This window comes from Hippoglossus stenolepis, chromosome 15 (assembly GCF_022539355.2).
Source record: "Hippoglossus stenolepis isolate QCI-W04-F060 chromosome 15, HSTE1.2, whole genome shotgun sequence".
NCBI classification, from domain to species: Eukaryota; Metazoa; Chordata; class Actinopteri; order Pleuronectiformes; family Pleuronectidae; genus Hippoglossus; species Hippoglossus stenolepis.
The window spans coordinates 17385965-17405508 of NC_061497.1; the positions used below are offsets into that span (position 1 = coordinate 17385965).

General features: G+C 43.0%; 1 protein-coding gene across 4 annotated transcripts in view; it reads left to right on the forward strand.

The window, feature by feature from the left end:
* The window catches only part of sh3pxd2b (SH3 and PX domains 2B), a 34726-nt gene that overhangs the window by 11821 nt on the left and 3361 nt on the right, over positions 1-19544 (forward strand). Inside the window, exons 3-14 of one of the 4 annotated variants that reach the window (XM_035178058.2) lie at positions 34-109; positions 6049-6125; positions 11067-11158; positions 14160-14185; positions 14529-14564; positions 15936-16067; positions 16349-16450; positions 17516-17599; positions 18363-18480; positions 18927-19117; positions 19256-19302; positions 19410-19535. In XM_035178058.2, the coding sequence (XP_035033949.1) occupies positions 34-109; positions 6049-6125; positions 11067-11158; positions 14160-14185; positions 14529-14564; positions 15936-16067; positions 16349-16450; positions 17516-17599; positions 18363-18480; positions 18927-19117; positions 19256-19302; positions 19410-19535 (1107 nt within the window). The remainder of the gene's footprint in view (positions 1-33; positions 110-6048; positions 6126-11066; positions 11159-14159; positions 14186-14528; positions 14565-15935; positions 16068-16348; positions 16451-17515; positions 17600-18362; positions 18481-18926; positions 19118-19255; positions 19303-19409; positions 19536-19544) is intronic. The other 3 variants (XM_035178059.2, XM_035178060.2, XM_035178061.2) reach the window with 3 other exon arrangements.

Genomic DNA, 19544 nt, shown 5'->3' on the forward strand with positions numbered 1-19544 from the left:
GCTAACAAGTTTGGATTAACTGTGCGGTTTCAGATGGAGTTGCTGGATAAATTCCCAGTGGAGGGAGGCCAGAAAGACCCCAAGCGCAGGATCATTCCATTCTTACCAGGTAAGAGTTGAACACACGCTGTCCCCTAATGCCCCCACTCCACACACACACACACACACACACACACACACACACACACACACACACACACACACACACACACACACACACACACACACACACACACACACACACACACACACACACTATTTTAAAGATGGTAAAGAATGGCACTCATTAGAGCACAAACCTCCGCCAAGGACCAACAGTCCATCAGTTCTGGTTTCTCCATGAGGAACTCTTGGGTTTAAACAGTGGACAACGATGACTCAGTCACAGACGGTGGAGGAACTTGAGGAAAACAGATTGTTTTGTTGTTTACATCCACGCGATGGAACAATCTCACTGTTCTGTGAACCAAGCGAGATGTTTCTTCATCTGCTCTTTATACATTCAGCTGATTCAGCTTATCTTTCTGCATACAGCCCAAAGAAACACTGTATTACACACAGCAAATGCAAGATAAGGCCTGGAGCTGATATGGTGCCACACCAAGTACCTGCTGTGGTTTCTATAACATTTCAGCACATTTTGAGTTCTTTTTCTTGGCTTTTCTTCATTGTCTTGAGGCGATAAAGTGTTTTTTGGAACAAAGGCTTTTGGGGTCAGCTCGACCAACTTTTGAAATAGTTTTAGATTTAGACCCTGCTGTAAGTGATTCTTTATGAGAGCTTGAAAGAAAGCCTCACCCAGGGACCCCACCCACAACTCCCCCACCGTGCAGGCTTGGGACGGGTGGGGGATAGGATTATTTTTGTGGCCATCCAGGTCTGGAACTCATTGGGATACTACACACACAAAAACACACACACACACACACACACACATACGCACGCACAAACACAGGGACTGTTTGATGGATTGAGTAGGAGGAGGGTAAGAGGGAAGAGGGATAGAAAAACGTTGCTTTTCAAACTATCTCCTACCATTGCTTTATACAATCAGACATATAAAATAGAATAGAATAGAAAAGCACAATAATGGAATTGTCAGAATATAATGCAATCAGTAGCGCTATTTTGGATTTGTTAATAAAAGACAGGAAAACCAAAAGAGGTTCCAAAATAATAAGAGTCATACTTCCCCTCTGAGTGGGATTCTACGAGAACATTTGCCTAATTTGCAGAACAGTTTCTTCTGACGGCCAAGGAAATATTTCACTTACAAAGCACAAGTCGGGACTGTGGGCGGAGGCGGCACGGAAGTGGCTCTCTCTTCTTGGTCGGGTTTATTCAAGGCCTCAAGGTGCTTTTACTCCTTCGGTGTTTCCACATCAGCAAAGTGGTTTGTCTGCATGCGTGCATATAGGCAGAATTTTACCAGGTGTACACACCACAAACCTGATGGCTGCATTTAGTTGTGAGTCCAAAGTTGAACTCAGAGAAATGGTTCCAACATTTCCCAGCATTGTCCAGTGAAATCCACACTTTTTGATATTTTTGACTATTTTATTACCTCCGGAAGCCATTTGTCATCTGAACACTTCTCACTTTGATGTGACATCCCCAAGCGATGCTCTTTAAAGGCGATGTCAGCAGCCCGGCCCTTGAAAAAGAGCTGATATGTTCTTGACCAATTATCTGAAGTTGTTTGACAAGTCGTCTAAACCCCAGAAGGAATGTGGGTCTGTTTCTTCAGGGGCCCTGCATCAAAGAAGAGGTGAAACTTTTCTCCCTGAACTTGAATCCCAGAAGTGGACTATGAATTTGTAATTTGGGTTGATTTCCCCCTCTCCTGTACTGTTTAATGATATAGCCACAGTGTACTTCAGCTACTCAGTGCTTCTGGGATGTATCTGCCTACCACAGTAGAAGTTACAGGTCAAATACGACTCTGTGGATCTCAATAACTCACATTCCCCAGAATGACCAAAAGTCACAATGACCTTGGTGTTTGTGCCTCATTCACATCACGTTCATGTCTTGTCTTCAGGGGAAAGCAATCACTGTTCTTTTCTACTACTTGTCCGTTGTCGCAGTCAGTAAGTTGAGGCAAGGTTTTTCGGGTTAAAGGCAAGTCGGTGGACACTCAGCTTCTCGATCTTTGTAAATGGAACATGCACGCGTACACGTCAGCACTGGCAACAATATTGTTTATCAAAGGGTATAAAAGCTGCAGCAGATGTTGTAATAAACGGACTCTTCCACTGCAAGTCTGCCTCTGTACATGCTTCATGACAATTCTCTTCAACACTGCTTCCTTCGCTTTACTTTGAAAACTCTGGTGTAGTGTTGTTGTCTGGATGTAGAAACTGATACTTTTTTTAAATCTATCAGTAACAGTTTCTTTGTTGGTCCAAGAAAAGTTTTACTTCCCCATTGCTGCTCCTTAGTTAGTCTTAGTCAGTGATGTTGCTTTGTCCTCGTGTTCTCTGCAACCAATTACTTCTGATTCTGAGCTAAAATGCTCGTCTGGACATCATTTCCATTTCAGAAATGCTCTTTTAAAAGTAAGATGTATCAGAGTGGATGTAGCCCTGGTGAGACTCGTCTTATAAAAAGTCTTAAATCAAGCCTCACGTCATGAAATACAAGTTAAAGTCAGTTCTTGTAAACCCAAGTTTGAGTCAAGTATTCCAAAGTGTGTGTCAAGTGTTTTCAGATCTTTGAATCCTGGCGATGAAAGTAACACAGCATTTTCCTCTCAAAGCTGATTTTATAGTGTTTATTCAAATAACTGGGGCCAGGTCATTCCAGGGTATAAATGCTCACTGTGTTCCCATAAAAGCTGCTTGTTTCTAATCTCGTTTATTTCTCCATTCATTTACTTTCTTTTGACTTTCTTGTTGTGGCGTACAAGGACAAAGTTTGAAACCTCAAGTCCTCACTGCAGTGATCCAACTGAGACCGAAGTCGACAGAATCTGTGTTATGTAATGGTTTTAGCTTCTCAAAATCACCCTGAAGAGGCAAACATGCACGTGTGACTAGTCCAGTGCTTAGGAACCGAGTCCTGAGAACAGCTTACTGTGTGTAAGGTGTGTAACAATCCCCCTCTCTGTGTTTCCATCTCCGTCTCCTCTGTCCCGTCACCTCCCCTCGCTCTGCCCAGGAAACAGGAGTTGCTTGATACCCGCTGCGGGCTCTCGAGATTCGTCACGAAGTCGACCCTGCCTCGGCCGTGGCTCCGAGCAGCTTTTTTTTTCCTCCCCTCCCCAAACAAGCCCTTTTCATCAGCTGCACCCATGAGTTGCCGTGCATACAGAGTGGGCAGTGTTGAGTCAGTGCTTCTCTCTCCTGACCCCAGAGAGCTCCGGAAAACCGTCAAAAAAGCTTTCTGTGTGAGGAGTGACGAGGGGAGGAGAGAGGTCGAAAGAGACGGAGAGAGAGAGAGAGAGAGGAGAAGTAGACGTCCAGGGTTGACTTTCAAAACTCTTTAGTTTTCAAGAGATGTCCAGACAGTGTCCCTTTTTGGGTTTCTCTGCCAACACCTAAGAGATTTGGAATGTCTTCTCTAATTCTTCAGCGAGTCACTCTCCTTTTTATGAGTCTCCCTCACATTGAAATGTACTTTTCTCCTCTGCGCAAATGTAGTGACAAATCAGGTTAGTTTCAGCCTCAACCACATTTCAAGGTTGTAAGTAGCAGAGTCATGGGAGCATCTGAGCTGTAGGATTCATTCACTTGGCTTGACCATGAATCAATCAATCCAAAAGTGGTTTAAATATTTACTTTAGCCCCTTTCGCAGTGCACATAAAACACTGACTAACATCTGGATTTGGGAAAAGGTTCAATCAGCTTTCAGTCCCGGGTCAGATGACTCTGCGTTAGTCACAGGTATCTGTCGGCTTCAGCTCCAATCAGCGGCGAAGGAAACGTGACATCCGGGTGGACATGCTTGTTTTCGCCCCCTTTCTGGTTCAAGCTATGCATCATCAAAGCAATGAAGGCGTGTCGTCCGTTCAGTCACTGGCCAACATGTCGCTTTACACACAACACGCCAGTGAAATGAAAACAATGAAAACACATCTGCTGCCTTTTTTAAGTGGGTTTACCTGCGCTCATTTGGGTGTAAAGAGGTTGTCTGACATGGCAAATAAAAACAGAACAGGCGCTAAAGATCTGTCGTCTTGTCCCACCTTCTCATAGCTTTGCTCCGAACCAATCAGGTCTTGTTATTCACCGGCTCTTTGATATCACAGTGGGGAAACCACGATATAACTGAAAGCTATTTCGCGTGTTGTTTTTGTCACCGACCACTGAGTCAACTTTTAGGTCGTCATGAGCAAAGCGTGGTTGGAAGTGCGGAGGTGGACAATTTGGAAGTTGGGTGTTTTGTGAAATTGATCTAAGGTCTTTTTCTGGAATTCCACATTCCTCCACCTCTTTATACATTATTTATTTTTCATGTTTTCTTAGTCTGCATCTATCCTTATTTTTCGGAGTTTAACCAACTTCAAAGACGAGCAGAAACAAAACGACAATATTCATAAGCAATATGTCATTCAGTCTTCAGTCTCACACATACACACTCCAAAAAAAACATTTGTGGTTTTCCGCTGTGTGGGTTAAGGAAGCAGAAAAGGCCATTTTTAGTAACTCAGGTGAAACAGTGCAGCTGGAGGCGGGTCGGTCAAGGGCCTGATTCATGTTTCAGCAAGTCTGCTTTAAACACGCGCTGAACAAACACCTCAGCCCTGTGATGGAGGTGATAGAGGGACTTTTAAAAACATGTCCCTCTCTGCACTCAGGATCTTTTCCCAGTCAGCCTCCACTTCCTGCCCAGTTCCTGCTGTACATGCCGACAGAGCTGCCGCTGTGAATTTATCAGAGAAACTTCAGCAGCTAAAATGAGCAGAAAATAGATGCTGGCTCTGGAAATTTCCTGCATACCATTAAGTTAGAGGAGAGTTTTAAGAGGCCTATTTGTGGCCCCTTCTTGTTATTGTTGTGGCGACCCAGCTCGTCTGCGACTGGGGGTGTTTGTGTCTGGCGATGAGAATGAGTATGAAGCATTTACGCTGTCATTGCTTTCCCCCAAATCATTTATTCATGACTTGGAAAGGGCAGCTATTCACCTAGCTCCTTACCCGCCTCATTGTGCTGTCAGTGTTATTGATGACGCCAAGTCTGCATGTGTCTGCACTCTAATATGCTAACCGTGCTAACCACTGAACCGTACCTTTTTAAAGAGGGGCTTTTGAACGTTGGCCGAGAAGGTTAAACACACTGCAAATTAAGGAAACACGTGCAAAAAAGTCACCACACGTGCAAATACAGAAACACGCTGCAAATTGGGAAAACGATAACGGAAATGTTTCCAGAGGACCCAAGAAGTGATGAACCTGGCTGTAGTTCAGTGCTTTGTGAAGTTTCATCACCGCTGACGAGCATCAGTCTTCAATAACTTGACAAACTTTTCAAGGACTGGTGCAGTGCCTGTTGTAAACATGCCTGTTTGGAATGGACTGTTTTCTTGGCGTGTGGTGATACTGGTTGCAGCTTTCTTTCCGAACTCTTTACAGAAGTGACCTGCAGTAATTGAGTCGTGGCGAGTAAAGAAGCTGCGCCACCGCTGCTGCACAAAGGGCTGTTTGTTCAAAGTTCAGTGGAGCTCCACCCAGTAGCAGAACATCCCTGAACTGGAGGCTCAGTTGTCTTTTTTTCCGTTGTTATGATCAACATCATCTCTTCCGTGGCCGAGTCTCAGCCACCGCTGCTGCAGAGCGCCGGTCGCCTGTTTATTCAAATTCTGATAATATTGAATGTAACAAGTTTCCAAATCGCAACAAATCCGACACAGCTCTTCATTTGGACCTTGACAATACACATACCAAGTGTGGCAGTTCTCGAGATGTGCGTTCCACAGATTTATTTCATCATTACATCGATGAATATTAGAATATGTAACTATTCTGCTGTGATCTGTAGCAACACATCAGTTCTCTTCTCCATCTTTGGGTTGTATGTTCTTCTAAATCAGTTTTTTTCATCATCCAGGGAAGATCCTGTTCAGGAGGAGTCATATCAGAGATGTGGCCATGAAGAGGCTAAGGCCCATCAACGAGTACTGCAGGGTGAGTGCATTGACCAATATGTGACATCTGCAATAGCTGTATTTCCTGAATATGCATGAAAAACCACGCTGACCAGTCAGTGGTACAACATATGAAAACCAAGCTACAGGTACAGTGGTTAGAGGATAAGAAAAACAAACTACAGTCTCCCACCCACATTGTTTTAAACAAGTCATGAATAGGAAAATGGAAAATAATCTTAATGTATATATGAGCAACACAAGTTTCTCACAGAACATCTGGTTTCGAGAGAACATATACAGTATGTCTTGGTTGTAATATTTGACTACATAGTCCATAGTAGCAATTAAAAAAGTTTCAAACATATGGTTATATTCATTAAAATTAAGCTCATAGTCACACGACGCAAGATTCACGTAAGATTTATCGGATGACATCGCCCTTGCATTTGAAACTGACATTGTGTGGTGTGTGCTGTACTGAACTCCCTGGAGCAAACCTGTGAGACGGCAGGCGTCCACCCTGCTGAGGCGTCCTAAAAGCTCCCCAGGTGCCTCCAACTCCGACCCGTCCCTGCACCAGCAGACAAACGATGGGTTAATGTCTCTTAAGGGAGCCATAGTGTATAAGCAAATAAAATAAATCTGTTGCTGTGGAGAGAAGAAAAGTGTTACACCCAAATATGCGGTAACCCATCACGATCCCCCCTGGGCAGGACAATTATATATGTAAGTTCATGACGTGATGCGAGACTTGAGTGGAGGCGTGTTGTTGAAATACCACAGCTTTCCATCAGTTTTTTTCACAAGATAATGTAAAACTGTGCATTATCCAGCCCATTACATGGCTTTTTACCAGGGAGATTAATCACTTGGCAGGAACATGGGAAAAAGAAATGCAACAGCACAGACTCCGGCTCCACTGAAGCAGCGCTGTGACCGTAAAACTGCCAATAGCCGGCAAATAATCGCTCCGATTTGACAGAAATGTAACCACGGCGACTTAAATAAATACATTACGATTGGAGGTCCGCATCTTAGCAACAAGTTTTTTTGTCATGGAAATAAATCCAAAGCAATAGTTTAAAAAATCCCCCCTTTTCTGCATTATTGTGCAAACTGCAGTGCTAACCAAGGAGAGAGGGTCTGTCATGAATCACACCATCATTACTTTTTATGACAGGACGTTGAGAATTGGATATCGTGGCCGCAGAACCACGTGATTTAGGCGCGAGACGGTGCTGGTGTATTGAGAAACACCAGGGAGGGAGATGTGTTGTGGTGCTCGCTGTCAGCAGGGAGTCATGCCAAAAGGGCGAAGCGCTCACCGGGGCTGAGCTTGCTCCATGTCAGCACATCCTCAGCCCATAGGCTATGTTTTTGTTGAATATTACAGGCTTCTTACCCCAGAGCCTCTAAACACCTCCTCCTCTCTGTCTGAGAGGGAACGTTTGAGGAGGTTTTTACAAGTTCGTTCTGACTTAGTCCAGACTACATACTCAATTTTATCTCCAGATTGATACGGTGCTGATAGCCTGTCACCACTTCCTTCCTGAATAAAGGATTTTTGATTTACAAGGCCATAAAGTGAAAGGGAATAGTTTATTATGTCCGATACTCTTCCGACTGTACAGCTGGTAGGAATCATCTTCACCCACTTATGTGAAAAATAAGAGTTTTGGGAAAGGGGTGGGTAGAGTTGTTGATTCATGCCTGTGGGAGTGGATGTTTGTGAGAATAGTGGAGACGGGTTTTACATCAGTGGTGTTGCTGTACAATTTTAAGTTGTTATTTTGCAAGTGTGTGAAGTTGTATACAAAGGGAAAGAAATTCACATTTACTTGGAGAGGATTGTTCACTTTTGGAGTTCAGTGGATTTGGATCCACATTTTGTCAAAATGTTTCCTGGCCAGATGTTTGTCCTCAGCACTCTTCTTCATGAGTTTACAATGTTCAATGACTTTGTTAAAGTCGCATTTGAGGACAGGACACCTCAGAGTATGTGAGAGCATTGTGTGGAAAGAAATTAGTACCATCGTCCTGCGATGCTTTTAAATCCAAGCAGTGAGAAGTCACAGCCCTTTTCTCAGCTTTTTCACACATAAACAGTCTGTCTGTCACATAAGGAGCCTAATTCTACTTGTGAAAGTCATGAGATTGAAAAGTTGCCTTTATGAGACACTAAGTCATTATTTTGATAAAGTTTTTCATTATTAAGAGTTACAGGAAGTGGCAGAAATGGGCATCTGAAATCAGAGACAGTGGATAAAGACTTAAAAACATCCTCCAGCCCTTAGATATCATCATACAGGTTGGATCTCAGTCTCCAGCTCGGGCAGGGAATGGTGTTTTCTGCAGTGACTGCTGAAACAAATCTCAACTTGACTGTAAGCACAAACAAAAACGTCTCGACAAGGTGAAACGACATGTTTTTCTACGGGAAGAGCTGAGTCAGCCCTTCTGTTGTACAGCTGAGGTTTTACCCAGCATCATGGAATTTCCCCTCGTTGTGAAGTCTTGTGTTTTCATTCAAGTCAGGAAAAACTGTCGGTATAAAAAAAAAAGAGAGAGAGAAAGAGAAAAAACCTGGAACCAGAGATTGTTTGTACAAAGCCAGAGAAAGACTGCTGAGCCTTGGATGGGTTGCCATGTCACACCGCTCAGAAATGCATCACAGCAAAAAGTCTCAATGTCCTCCTGATCTTCATTAGTCTCTATTCACAAAAATAGGAATATAATCTGTTTGTAATTAAGATTTTGGATAAATAATGTCTCAAGATATGCTTCACTATGAAAATTGTTGTATATTCAGAGACAGACTTTTTATATTTTAATCGAGTGAAGCTTTTGAGATATAACAGACAGTTTTTAAATGGAAAAAAAACGTATTTTCACAACCCAGTTTTTTTTCTTGGAGAACACACACACACACACACACACACACACACACACACACACACACACACACACACACACACACACACACACACACACACACACACACACACACACACACACACACACACACACAATTACCTTAATGCTGCCTGCTGTAAAAAAAACAGACCCATAAAGTCCATTTGCTGTAATGTACCCTGAGCCTCCGTCCCGTCTCCTCCCTGGGGAGAATTGTAATGAGTGGACAGGCCGCCGGCTGACACAAGAAGAGAAATAAATCCAAGGAGAGTGGAGCTGGTTGTCTGACCTCAGGAGCAGCGCAGCTTTCTGGGCTGCAGGAGCAGACATTGTGGGGGGGTCCTCTGGAGGTCACCAGTATAAAAAGTACCTCTTACATCAGCTGCTTAGCTTCTGTTTCTCAAGATATGGATGGAGCTACTGTAAATGGGGGTAATATGAATCAGGAAGAGGAAGAGATGAACCCTCTCAGTTTATGAAAAACCCACTCAGACTTTGTACAAGTGTCCCAGTGTACCCGCTCCTTTCTTCCAACATGAGCTGTTGGCACAAACGTATGATCACAAGCGTGACGAGGCAAACGTGGCACACGGGACAAGGACACCTTGGTCGGGTCTCTGGCTTTCCTTCCATATCCATCACCAGCCCTGACGTTATATCGGCGCGTGTCACAGAGTGCAAAGAGGAGACAGAGCCCGCGCTGCCTTAAAGGGCAGAGCCGAAACACTTAGGAGTATTAAAATCAGAGGAAGAGGCCGGCAGAGGAAGCTTGATGGATAGCACCGGGCTCAGCCTGCCAGCAAATGGAGGGAGGAAGAGTGGCCCAGCCTTCTAAGCAGTGGAGGAGAGACAGTCAACACAGGGTCATTGGCAGCAGTTATTCTGTCTTCTGGGGGGGGGTTAATCTGTTGGGGTGATTATCTGTTTCACTGCTGTTCTTAAGAAGTTTGGCTGAAAGAAAGTGAAAGACAGATAAGGAGAGGCAGATAAGTCTGGGCAGGAGTTGGAAAATGAAACCGTGTCTAGCTGTGTGTGTGTGTGTGCACGTGTGTGTGTGTGTGTGTGTGTGTGTGTGTGTGTGTGTGTGTGTGTGTGTGTGTGTGTGTGTGTGTGTGTGTGTGTGTGTGTGTGTGTGTGTGTGCGCCTCGTCTCTGATGCTCGTGATTGTCCACAGAGGCACAAGGTGAGGGAGGACGGCAGCCGCGACAGATCAGTGAACAGATACTAGATGAAAAAAAAAATCTTATTCTGGAACCATCTCACTTATAAATAACAATAAATATGAGAAAGTAGACATAATATTAAAAGAGGCAGACATATTGTAGATCTGCCCGAGCTCCACAATCATCCAAAGTTACAATTTTAATAAGGGAAAATGTTTTTAATCTTCATCCGGACAAACTTTCAACTGACTCATACTGCTACAGTGCCATCAATACACAAAATGATATTACATTTTCCACTTCAATCTAAAAAGTAACTGCCAAATACTATTATTATTATTATCATTGCAGCTTGTTCGATAAGTACAAGGACGTGGTATGAAAAAGAGTTTTTGGGATATTAAAAAACATATGATAAGGAAAAACCCGGGAGCCAGGATATTCAGGAGGTAAAAAAAAATCAAAATACTGGAAATTCTGTTGAAACAAACGGGCAAATCTCATTGATATTTTGCTTTAGACAAATAATCTGTAAAATTATTATTATAATTGTTAGAACAAGACAGCAAACGAATAAAAAAATTGAAAATCATGTGACCAAAAACATAATATCGCAACCTGTGTCCAAAAGGTAAAGAGAACTGCATAATGTACTGTATATTATCCCTGTGAGGAAATATTGCACACAGGTATAGCTAATAGCTGACATAACATTTATCCCAGCGCAGGAGGTTACTCTGAAAATGTCCTCAAATACTCTACGTAGTAATTATTTGTCTAGACTCTCAATGAGAACTATATTTAACCTCTGGTCGACCTCTATATATGTATATATACTGAAGTGAGTGTAATTGTCAGTTTGTGTGATTTCCTAAGTTTCCTGTCCTCCTTTGTCCCTGCAGGCTCTCACCCAGCTGCCGGTCTACATCTCCCAGTGTGAGGAGGTCCGAGTTTTCTTTGAGACCAGACCTGAAGACCTCAACCCACCCAAGGAGTAAGTACCACACGCGTTAGAAACCCTCAGGGTCACATGCAAAGGGAAACACCCGTCGTCGTTCCACTGACTGAGGTCATGTCACTTCCCCTCAGCGTTTCCGCCCCACACTCAGCATTCATTACACCCTCTGATATGATTTCATATTCCCACGTTACTTCCTGTTCGATCTTTCAAGCAGAAACACATTTAATGGGTCTTCCCCCCCCCCCTAAATGCTGAGTCTGCATGTGAAGCATGTAGCTGCGGCTCCGCTCAGTCACCAGGCTCCAGGCGGGGGGAGGTCACGTGGTTGATCTGAAGGTGTGCAGACCTGCTCTGTGGTCTCATGTAAATATCACTCAACACGTTAGCATCATAACCGGTGCTGACAGTTACAATGTGCTAAAACCAAGACATCAGCGGGCAACGAGCGGCAGCCTCCAGCACACACGGGCGCCTGTCGATACGCACATAACTTACACACCCACTCGGGCCTCGGTTTTTGCAAATGTGTTGTTGTTAAGGTTAGCGGCACCTTCAGGGCAGCAGAGGTTACCGGCGGCTGGTTCCAGGGAGACCAGAGAGGCTTTTTACACCAACAGCTGTCAGCTGAGCCCTGAGCTTTTTAACCCGTCTGTCATCACATACTGATGTGAGGCACCGGGCGCTCGGGGGCTGCATCGGTCGGCAGGAAAATTACTGGATAAATCCTGTTATACACGCCAGGAGTATGTGTCAGGAGAGCAGTGAGGTGGGATTTTCAATTTGCAAGACAAGGTTGAGAAATCTGGGTCACATAATGAGAGTTTACACCAAAACGATACTAATACTGCACTAATTATATGAATATAACATTAGTGTGCACTTTGTTCGCCAGTTACAATAGGAAAGAATACTTCTTCACATTTTCTACCACTGCTACTAAGATATGTTTTCGGAGATTTCCCCTGAAATCGCTGTCGGGAGCAGTTTAGGGTTCAGAGTCTTGCCCAAGGACACGTGGCATGTGAGCCGGACGAGCCGGGAATTGAACCACCGACCCTCAGATTAGTGGATGACCTGCTCTGCTTTACCTTTGTAGTGGCTGTCTATACCAGTTATATGATAATCTGACATAAACTGGTCTCTGAAATGGTGATTGTGTAATAGTCAGTGGTTGATATGTCAGGTACACACACACACACACACACATGCAAGTCTCTCTATAGTCGAGCCCTAGCCCCTAACCCTAACCTAAACCTAATTCCAACTCTAAAACCAAGTCTTAACCTCAAACAGCCCATTAAATTTGTGAGGACCGGCCAAAATGTCCTCACAAGGATGGTATTGAACCAAAATTGGCCCTCATAACTATAGATAGACATGCCACCCACACACACACACAGTCTGTCTCTGTCCTCCCCTGCATGAGGTCGGCAATGACACGTACCACCTCCGTCTTCATACAAAACCCCAGGCCTGCGTTGGGAGAAGAAGCTGCAGAGAGAGAGAGGGGGCATTTACTCGAGGCGGCTGAATACAGGAAAGACCTTGGTTTGTCTTTATTGAAATTGGATTAGTGCTTTCTGCTAGTGCAGCCTGTTGTTTGGCTGACTGACAACATGGGGCTGGTGCACAGACACAGCAGCCACTGTGGGGGAAGATTTATCATGGAGCATAAATCTACATGCGCTGAGAGGGGCATCTCGCACTTCTCCTCAGAAGCAGCAAAGTTAGAGACGAGGGAAGAAGAGGAAGCAGAGGAAATGGGACAGAAGGAAAAGTTTATAGCAACGAGGAAAGGAAAGGAAAGGAAAGGAAAGGAAAGGGGAATGTAGAAGAGATCATAAGGGAAGGAAATAGAATTAGGTGATGGAGCAAGATGGAACTGAAGCTTGATGGAAAGAATGAAAAAGGAGATCATATACAACCAAGGCCCAACAGTCCCTGTATGAAACCACATTTAAATTCACTAGATCCAGATTTTTATTTGCATCTGCACCAGATTGCACACACTCATAAATATCCGTCCCCTAAAATGTTCCATCAAGATCCATGAATTCCTCTGAGAAATCCACAAATATGATGATATGTCAGTTGTCGTCATGTTTGTGATGTGAATTTTCCCATGATGATGAAACTAAAAACTGTGACTGGGAGGATTCATTTGATATTCATGAAAATAGTCATATTAAGCCAATGGTTCACGTTAACCTTTTACATATACCATACACAAACACTGCTCTTCTATAATAAGGGTATTGCTTCTGTCGGCCTATAGGCAGGGATTACATTTTTTACAGTACGTCAGTGGGTACGCTCATGGGCGAAGATTTACTGAGACCTGAGCCTCTGCAATTAACAGCTGTGCCGACTGAACAATGCTTTATGTGGCTGACAGCGTTCATGTTAATGCAGGGGAGCGAACGAGGAGGAGCTGCCAAGGAAACGGTGAAGGGAGATTGAAGGAGTGAGTTAAGTAGACGTGGAAGATGTGAGTGGGGGGGAAGGAAGATGATGGAAGTGAGGGAGAGAAGAGGCAGAGGAACTGAGGCCTTTCTCACACGTTGCTTATTAATAGATCCAACAGGAAATGATGATATCATCAATTACTGGCATTGTTTGCTGGAGGAATCACTGCTGTCGTGTTGTGGCCTCATGGCACAAAAAATAATCATGTGGCAGATTTCGAAAGGATCTTAAAAGCATCATTGTTTCAAAGTAGTTACAGAAATACGGGTAAAAACATTGGAAGTATCATGAAGCAAATGCACAAGTACAAGAACTTAACCCAACAATAAACCCCTCCAGTCTTTACAAGGGTCATTTGTATAGATTAAGAGATAACGCATCAGTAAAAGTCACACAGAGTTTGGGAATTATTATAAATGTATATTTTAGAACAAAGCACAAGAGGATAAATATCTCTTGTACGTCTGAAGGTTCTCCGTGCCATATAAAATATGCTCTTTCTTGGTGAACTATATATCCTTACTTTTCCCCCCCTGGTAGTAATGTGATGTTTTCCTCTCATTACCAGGGAACCCATTGGAAAGAAGAAATCAGGTAAGTCACAGTTTTGTTTGTGTATTTTCTTGAAAATGGGGTTTCGTGGTCTTCGCTCTGGTCATTTTGTCTTTGAATACAAGTCCAGTCATTCTTATGTAGCCCAGTATATAATGACATTTGCTCCATCTAGTGGTCACTGACATGTGTTCTTGTTCCATTCACATTTTGTCTACACTCAGATATTTAAATACTTTTTCTGGACTTGACGATTACTGCACCAGTTACACAGAAGCCGTTTCTCTTCATTTCCTCTTCATCCTCTTCACTCATCTACAATTCTCAAGTTGCATCCATGACACTTTTTTTCAGTTTCTTCTCCATTCATTTTCCTTTCCATCAGGGATTGTGGAGAGAGCGACTACTTTCCTAAAGCGAGGTAGTAAACACGCTGTCGTGGTTGGTCGTGCTGTGTGTGTGACCCCAGCGGGGGAGCTGTAGTGGCCTGTCCCCCCCTCTCCTCCTCCCCTGGCCTGGGCAGGTGGGATGGGGCTCTGTTGAAGGCTTGGGGCTTGCTCTGGTTCTAAAATGGACTCATACACTACAATGCATTAACTTTAGACCCTGTTTGGTTCATTTTTATGTATTTAAGTATGTTGTGGTGGAACAGAGGAGAAAATATTGAAGATAATGACGGGATGTTTACCTTGGATCTACGTCAGAAGGATTTATTATTTTATATAGTGTAGATACATTAACAGCATCATGCAAAGTCAAGGAGATTGAAATGATGCAAATACTTTTAACTTATATTAACTACTATAGAATCTTGGAGTTAAAATAATTGGTTTAGTTCAATGGAAATAGTTTGAACCAGTTCAATTTGCGAGTGTGTGTCTGCGTACTAAGTACAGTTAAAATTGAAAAGTAACAAGACAGGGATTGATGTTATATTTAATCCATGTTGTGACCTCATAGTTTTTAGCTTTTAAAGTAAAGCAGCTCATTATTTTTCTTATAAATAAACCTGCTCACTATTCAAACTGACAGAATTAAGCATCTGTTGCAGAAAATAAATATAGTTGCTTTAATTTAAATAATTAACAAGCTGTTGCTCTCTGAATGTTTTAAGAAAGTTACAAAATTAGAATCACCCCATCTGTACTTTTTATATTTATCACATTTAAGACATACAAGTAGACAAAGTGCTATGTGTCCACCAAAGGTTTTTTTTCCAGTTAATGTTATATATGATTCAGGTTTCTGGTCGTATTTTGAGCCCCTCGTGTATTAAAAGTAGATTTGATTCTTACCGGCTTGGTGCTAACATCAGTGGTGGGTCTCCGTGTTTGTGGTTTCTGTCTGTTGATGATTGACCTAACCCCCCTTGACACTTTTTAACTTCCTCATTCACTCCTTTTCTCCAAGTTTCCCTTTTGTTACTCCTCCTCTGTCAGCTCCTTGTTTCCCTCACGCTCATCTCTCCAATCACATCCGTTACCGCCTCTGCTTCATTATTTTTGTGAATCTCAATACTGTAGATAAGCCTCCTCTCACGTAAAAACAGAATTTAAACCTTGGAATTAATTTGGCATTTCATCAGCTCAATATTTCAAAGCCACAGAGATTTAATCTGATTTCAAATTCATGGACACCTCCTTAATAAGACATTAATAAATAATACCCAACATCCTGAGGAGTAGAGGCTTTTATTTGCATTATTGAGATTTCATCCGTAGCTTCTCGAAGAAAGTATCAGGGAGAGAAAAGAGCTAAATGAGCCTCTGCTCCGATCTGTTCCCCTCAACAGGAGATTCCACCTCAGCCGATCCTCTCCTCCTCGACCAGTATGTGGCAGTAACGGACTACGAGAAGCAGGAGAGCTCCGAGATCAGCCTGCATGCGGGTCAGACGGTGGAGGTCATTGAGAAAAATGAGTCTGGTAAGTTCTATTCAGTATCCAGTACAGTCTTTTTTTTATTGTTTTCTGAAATGTAGAAAGATGCACAAAGGTTTATGGATCAATCCCTAGTGGACGGACTGAGGCATGCTGGGAAACACGGCTGATGGGACTATATCTGGATTAAATATTTCAGAGATTCTTTCATTTACTTTTTAAATTAAATATTAAATTAAAATAATACATTATCATTAAATTCTATTAAATAAAAAGATGTGTCATGATATCCAATAGGTCACTATGTTTATATTCTGCTCTCTCAGGGTGGTGGTTCGTGAGCTCGGACGACGCCCAGGGCTGGGTCCCTGCCACCTGCCTCGAGGCGCAGGACGACCCTGATGACTTCACTATTCCCGGAGAAGAAGGTACATGGAACTTTTCCCTCTGCTGTCGTTGAAACACAGTATCGTCAAGGACTTAGAGAGGCTATTTAACACTTACAGTAAATGTATGTGCAAATTCGTTTTTTATGTTTGGTATAATGTAGAAGCAAGTAGAGGTTAAACTGGACTCCTATGCAATATTTAGAATAAGTGCTTATTATTTGGGTGGTTCGCAGATCTGTTGAGCAAACGTGACGAAATTGCTTCTTTTCTGGAGAAGATTTGTCAAACACTAGTTCATTCTAATGTGTAGGTTCATGAGCAGGACATAAAAAAAAAGAAAAATGAGGCATACATTTGAGCAGGATCCATAAAATCTGTGATGTCGATTTTAAAAGAACGACACTATAATGATAATGCAGCGTATGGTCGGAGCCCTGAGCAAATAAAGGGGTCCGAGCCAAAATGCAAATTACAGAGCATATTTCAAGTCCCGGAAAGCCTGAGAAGTATTTGGTTTAAAAGTGGACACTGAGCTCACTGCTCTGTTTCTGCTCATCAGAGGCCTGGAATTAGAGAATGACTCAAATGTAACATCTACGTTCACTGACATTATCACAAATGTCCAGAAGTACGACACAAAAAACACAGAGGGGGATAAATGAGCAATTGGGCAAGTACATAATAATATATGCTGAAGTTGTCCCAACACTACTTTTTATCCCGTAATGTGTAAGATTTTATTTAATAGACCCAAGATGATGCACAATATCACCTACATATCGTTTTTAAGGACATTGTTTTTTACACTGGAAATAGGTAATGAGATTATAAATAACAGAATCCAGCTACCATGGATTGAACCTGTAACACTTTCATTAAAAGAAACTAACTTTCCACAAAGCTTTATCGATCATTCATCAGCAAACGATTCCCATTTACTCCCAAATAATTCATCCTATTTGTGCTCTGCTGTGAGTTGAACTTTGATTTCTTTTAGGTCGACCATTACTGGAAATGCTTTAATTTACGATGAAAAAAAGATCACCGGGATGACACATGTAATGTTCACTTCCTATTTTGCCCCACTCACTGTGCCGGGAACAGTGCCGAGGAGATTCTGGTCACTGCCAAGGCACGTGGGTCGTCGCAGAACTTTAGGGGATCTATTCAGCACAGGCTTTGGGCAAGGTGGAGCGCACGCCTTTCTTTCCCCCCTATTCTCAATGTGTGTGTTTGTTTGTGTGTGTGTGTGTGCGTGTGCGTGTGTGTGTGTGTGTGTGTGTGTGTGTGTGTGTGTGTGTGTGTGTGTGTGTGTTTGTGTGTGTGTGTGTGTGTGTGTGTGCGTGTGTGTGTGTGTGCAAATGCATACACATCTGTGTGCATGGTGGTTCATGTGTATGCATGTACGCTGCATGAGAGACCCAAGCATGTGAATTAAACCCTTGCATGCAAAGTGAATTGTGTTTTTGTACGTTTTTAAATAGGAGACGTGTATCATTTCAATTAACCAGCATTAATAATCACTTGATGGATCAATATAGATGTAGTAGTAGTAGTTTAATAGTAGAAATGATACAAAATGTAGAAATGATATCTCTAGTGCAAAGTTTGTTGTGTTTGTGGTCAATATTTGTGGAGGATGTTTGTGTGTTTTGTGCGTCTATCTCACATCTTCTCACTCCACAAGATGCTGCTCAAGCCTTGCCTCATTTAATTGAATCACTCTGCTAATATAAAGCCAGAGTACTGAAGTAGCCGTGACAGTTTCTCATCCTTAACCACAAAGGGACAGGGTTGAGTTGGACAAAGTGCTTTGTCACCGCAGCCTTTATGCTACATCAGCATTTATCTGTGCGCCGCTTTTCTTGTGAACCTGTGCACAATAATCCCCAGAACGGACATTATGATTTTATATTTTACGATATTGTCTTCCCCCCCCCTCCGACTCTAGATGAGAAGTATTCAGTGATTTACCCGTACGCGGCCAGGGACGAGGATGAGATCGACCTGGAGAGAGGCATGGTTGTCGAGATGATTCAGAAGAATCTGGAGGGCTGGTGGAAGATAAGGTAATTCAACCCAGTGACATTAAAGGAGACATATTATGTTTGTTTTTCCCAGTTTATTTTTCCTCTAGCTTTGAATAGGTTTTGTCTGAATGTAGAAGTTCTGCGACCGGGCCTTATCGAGGGGGGGGGGGCCTTAAAGAGACATGAGCTAAAAACCAAGCGTTTCAGATAGAGGCTAGAGAGAGGAGCTGCAGAAATGTACAGTGTGAGGAAAGTGATGTGTTTTCAGAACCTTTTCAAGTAATAACACAAATTAAAACTATGAACGTGATATTTCTCTTTTTACTTGCCAACATAACCTGTTCCAGATTTTGACGGGGCTCATGAATATAAAATGTTGCATTGACTAAAGAGACAAGTTAATTGCACATTGAACTAACTGCCCATTAGTCTTCCCTCTCATTTTATATCTCAAGCCAGTGAGGGTACATCTCTTCTGCACTCAGGTACCAGGGCCGCGAGGGCTGGGCCCCAGCCTCCTACCTGAAGAAGATGGACATTCAGAGCCAGAAGCAGTCAGCAGGGGGCGCTGCTCACGCCAGTACAAACGACCTCGACGGGTTCTCCAAACAGGGCCAGCCGAACAACGCAGCTCGAGACAAAGAAAACAGGCTCTCCTTTTTCTCCGAGAACAAAAGTAATACGTGAAATCAACAAAGGGAGCTTGTGATTTTGTCTTTTACTTGAGACAGGGAACAGATTTTGATAAAATGGCTGTTCGCTGCTGCTGTGCAACTCAACAAACTCTCTGATTAGATGTGTTTTCCCTCCACAGAAGTGGGATCCAGACACAGACCTCCTCCTCGCAGAGATCTCACCATTGTAAGATTTGGCACAGCAACGATTCTTTATGTATTAGATGATAACTTGGGATTTTCTCTCAACAAAATGTTTTTAACAACTTGACATGTGTCTCTCATATTGCACAGCCACGTGGTGCAAATCTACCCAAGCCACCCATTCCTCCGGCGGTTGAGGAAGAGTTCTACACCATAGCGGATTTCCAGACCACTATACCTGATGGTATTAGCTTCCAGGCCGGAGTTAAAGTTGAGGTGGGTCAG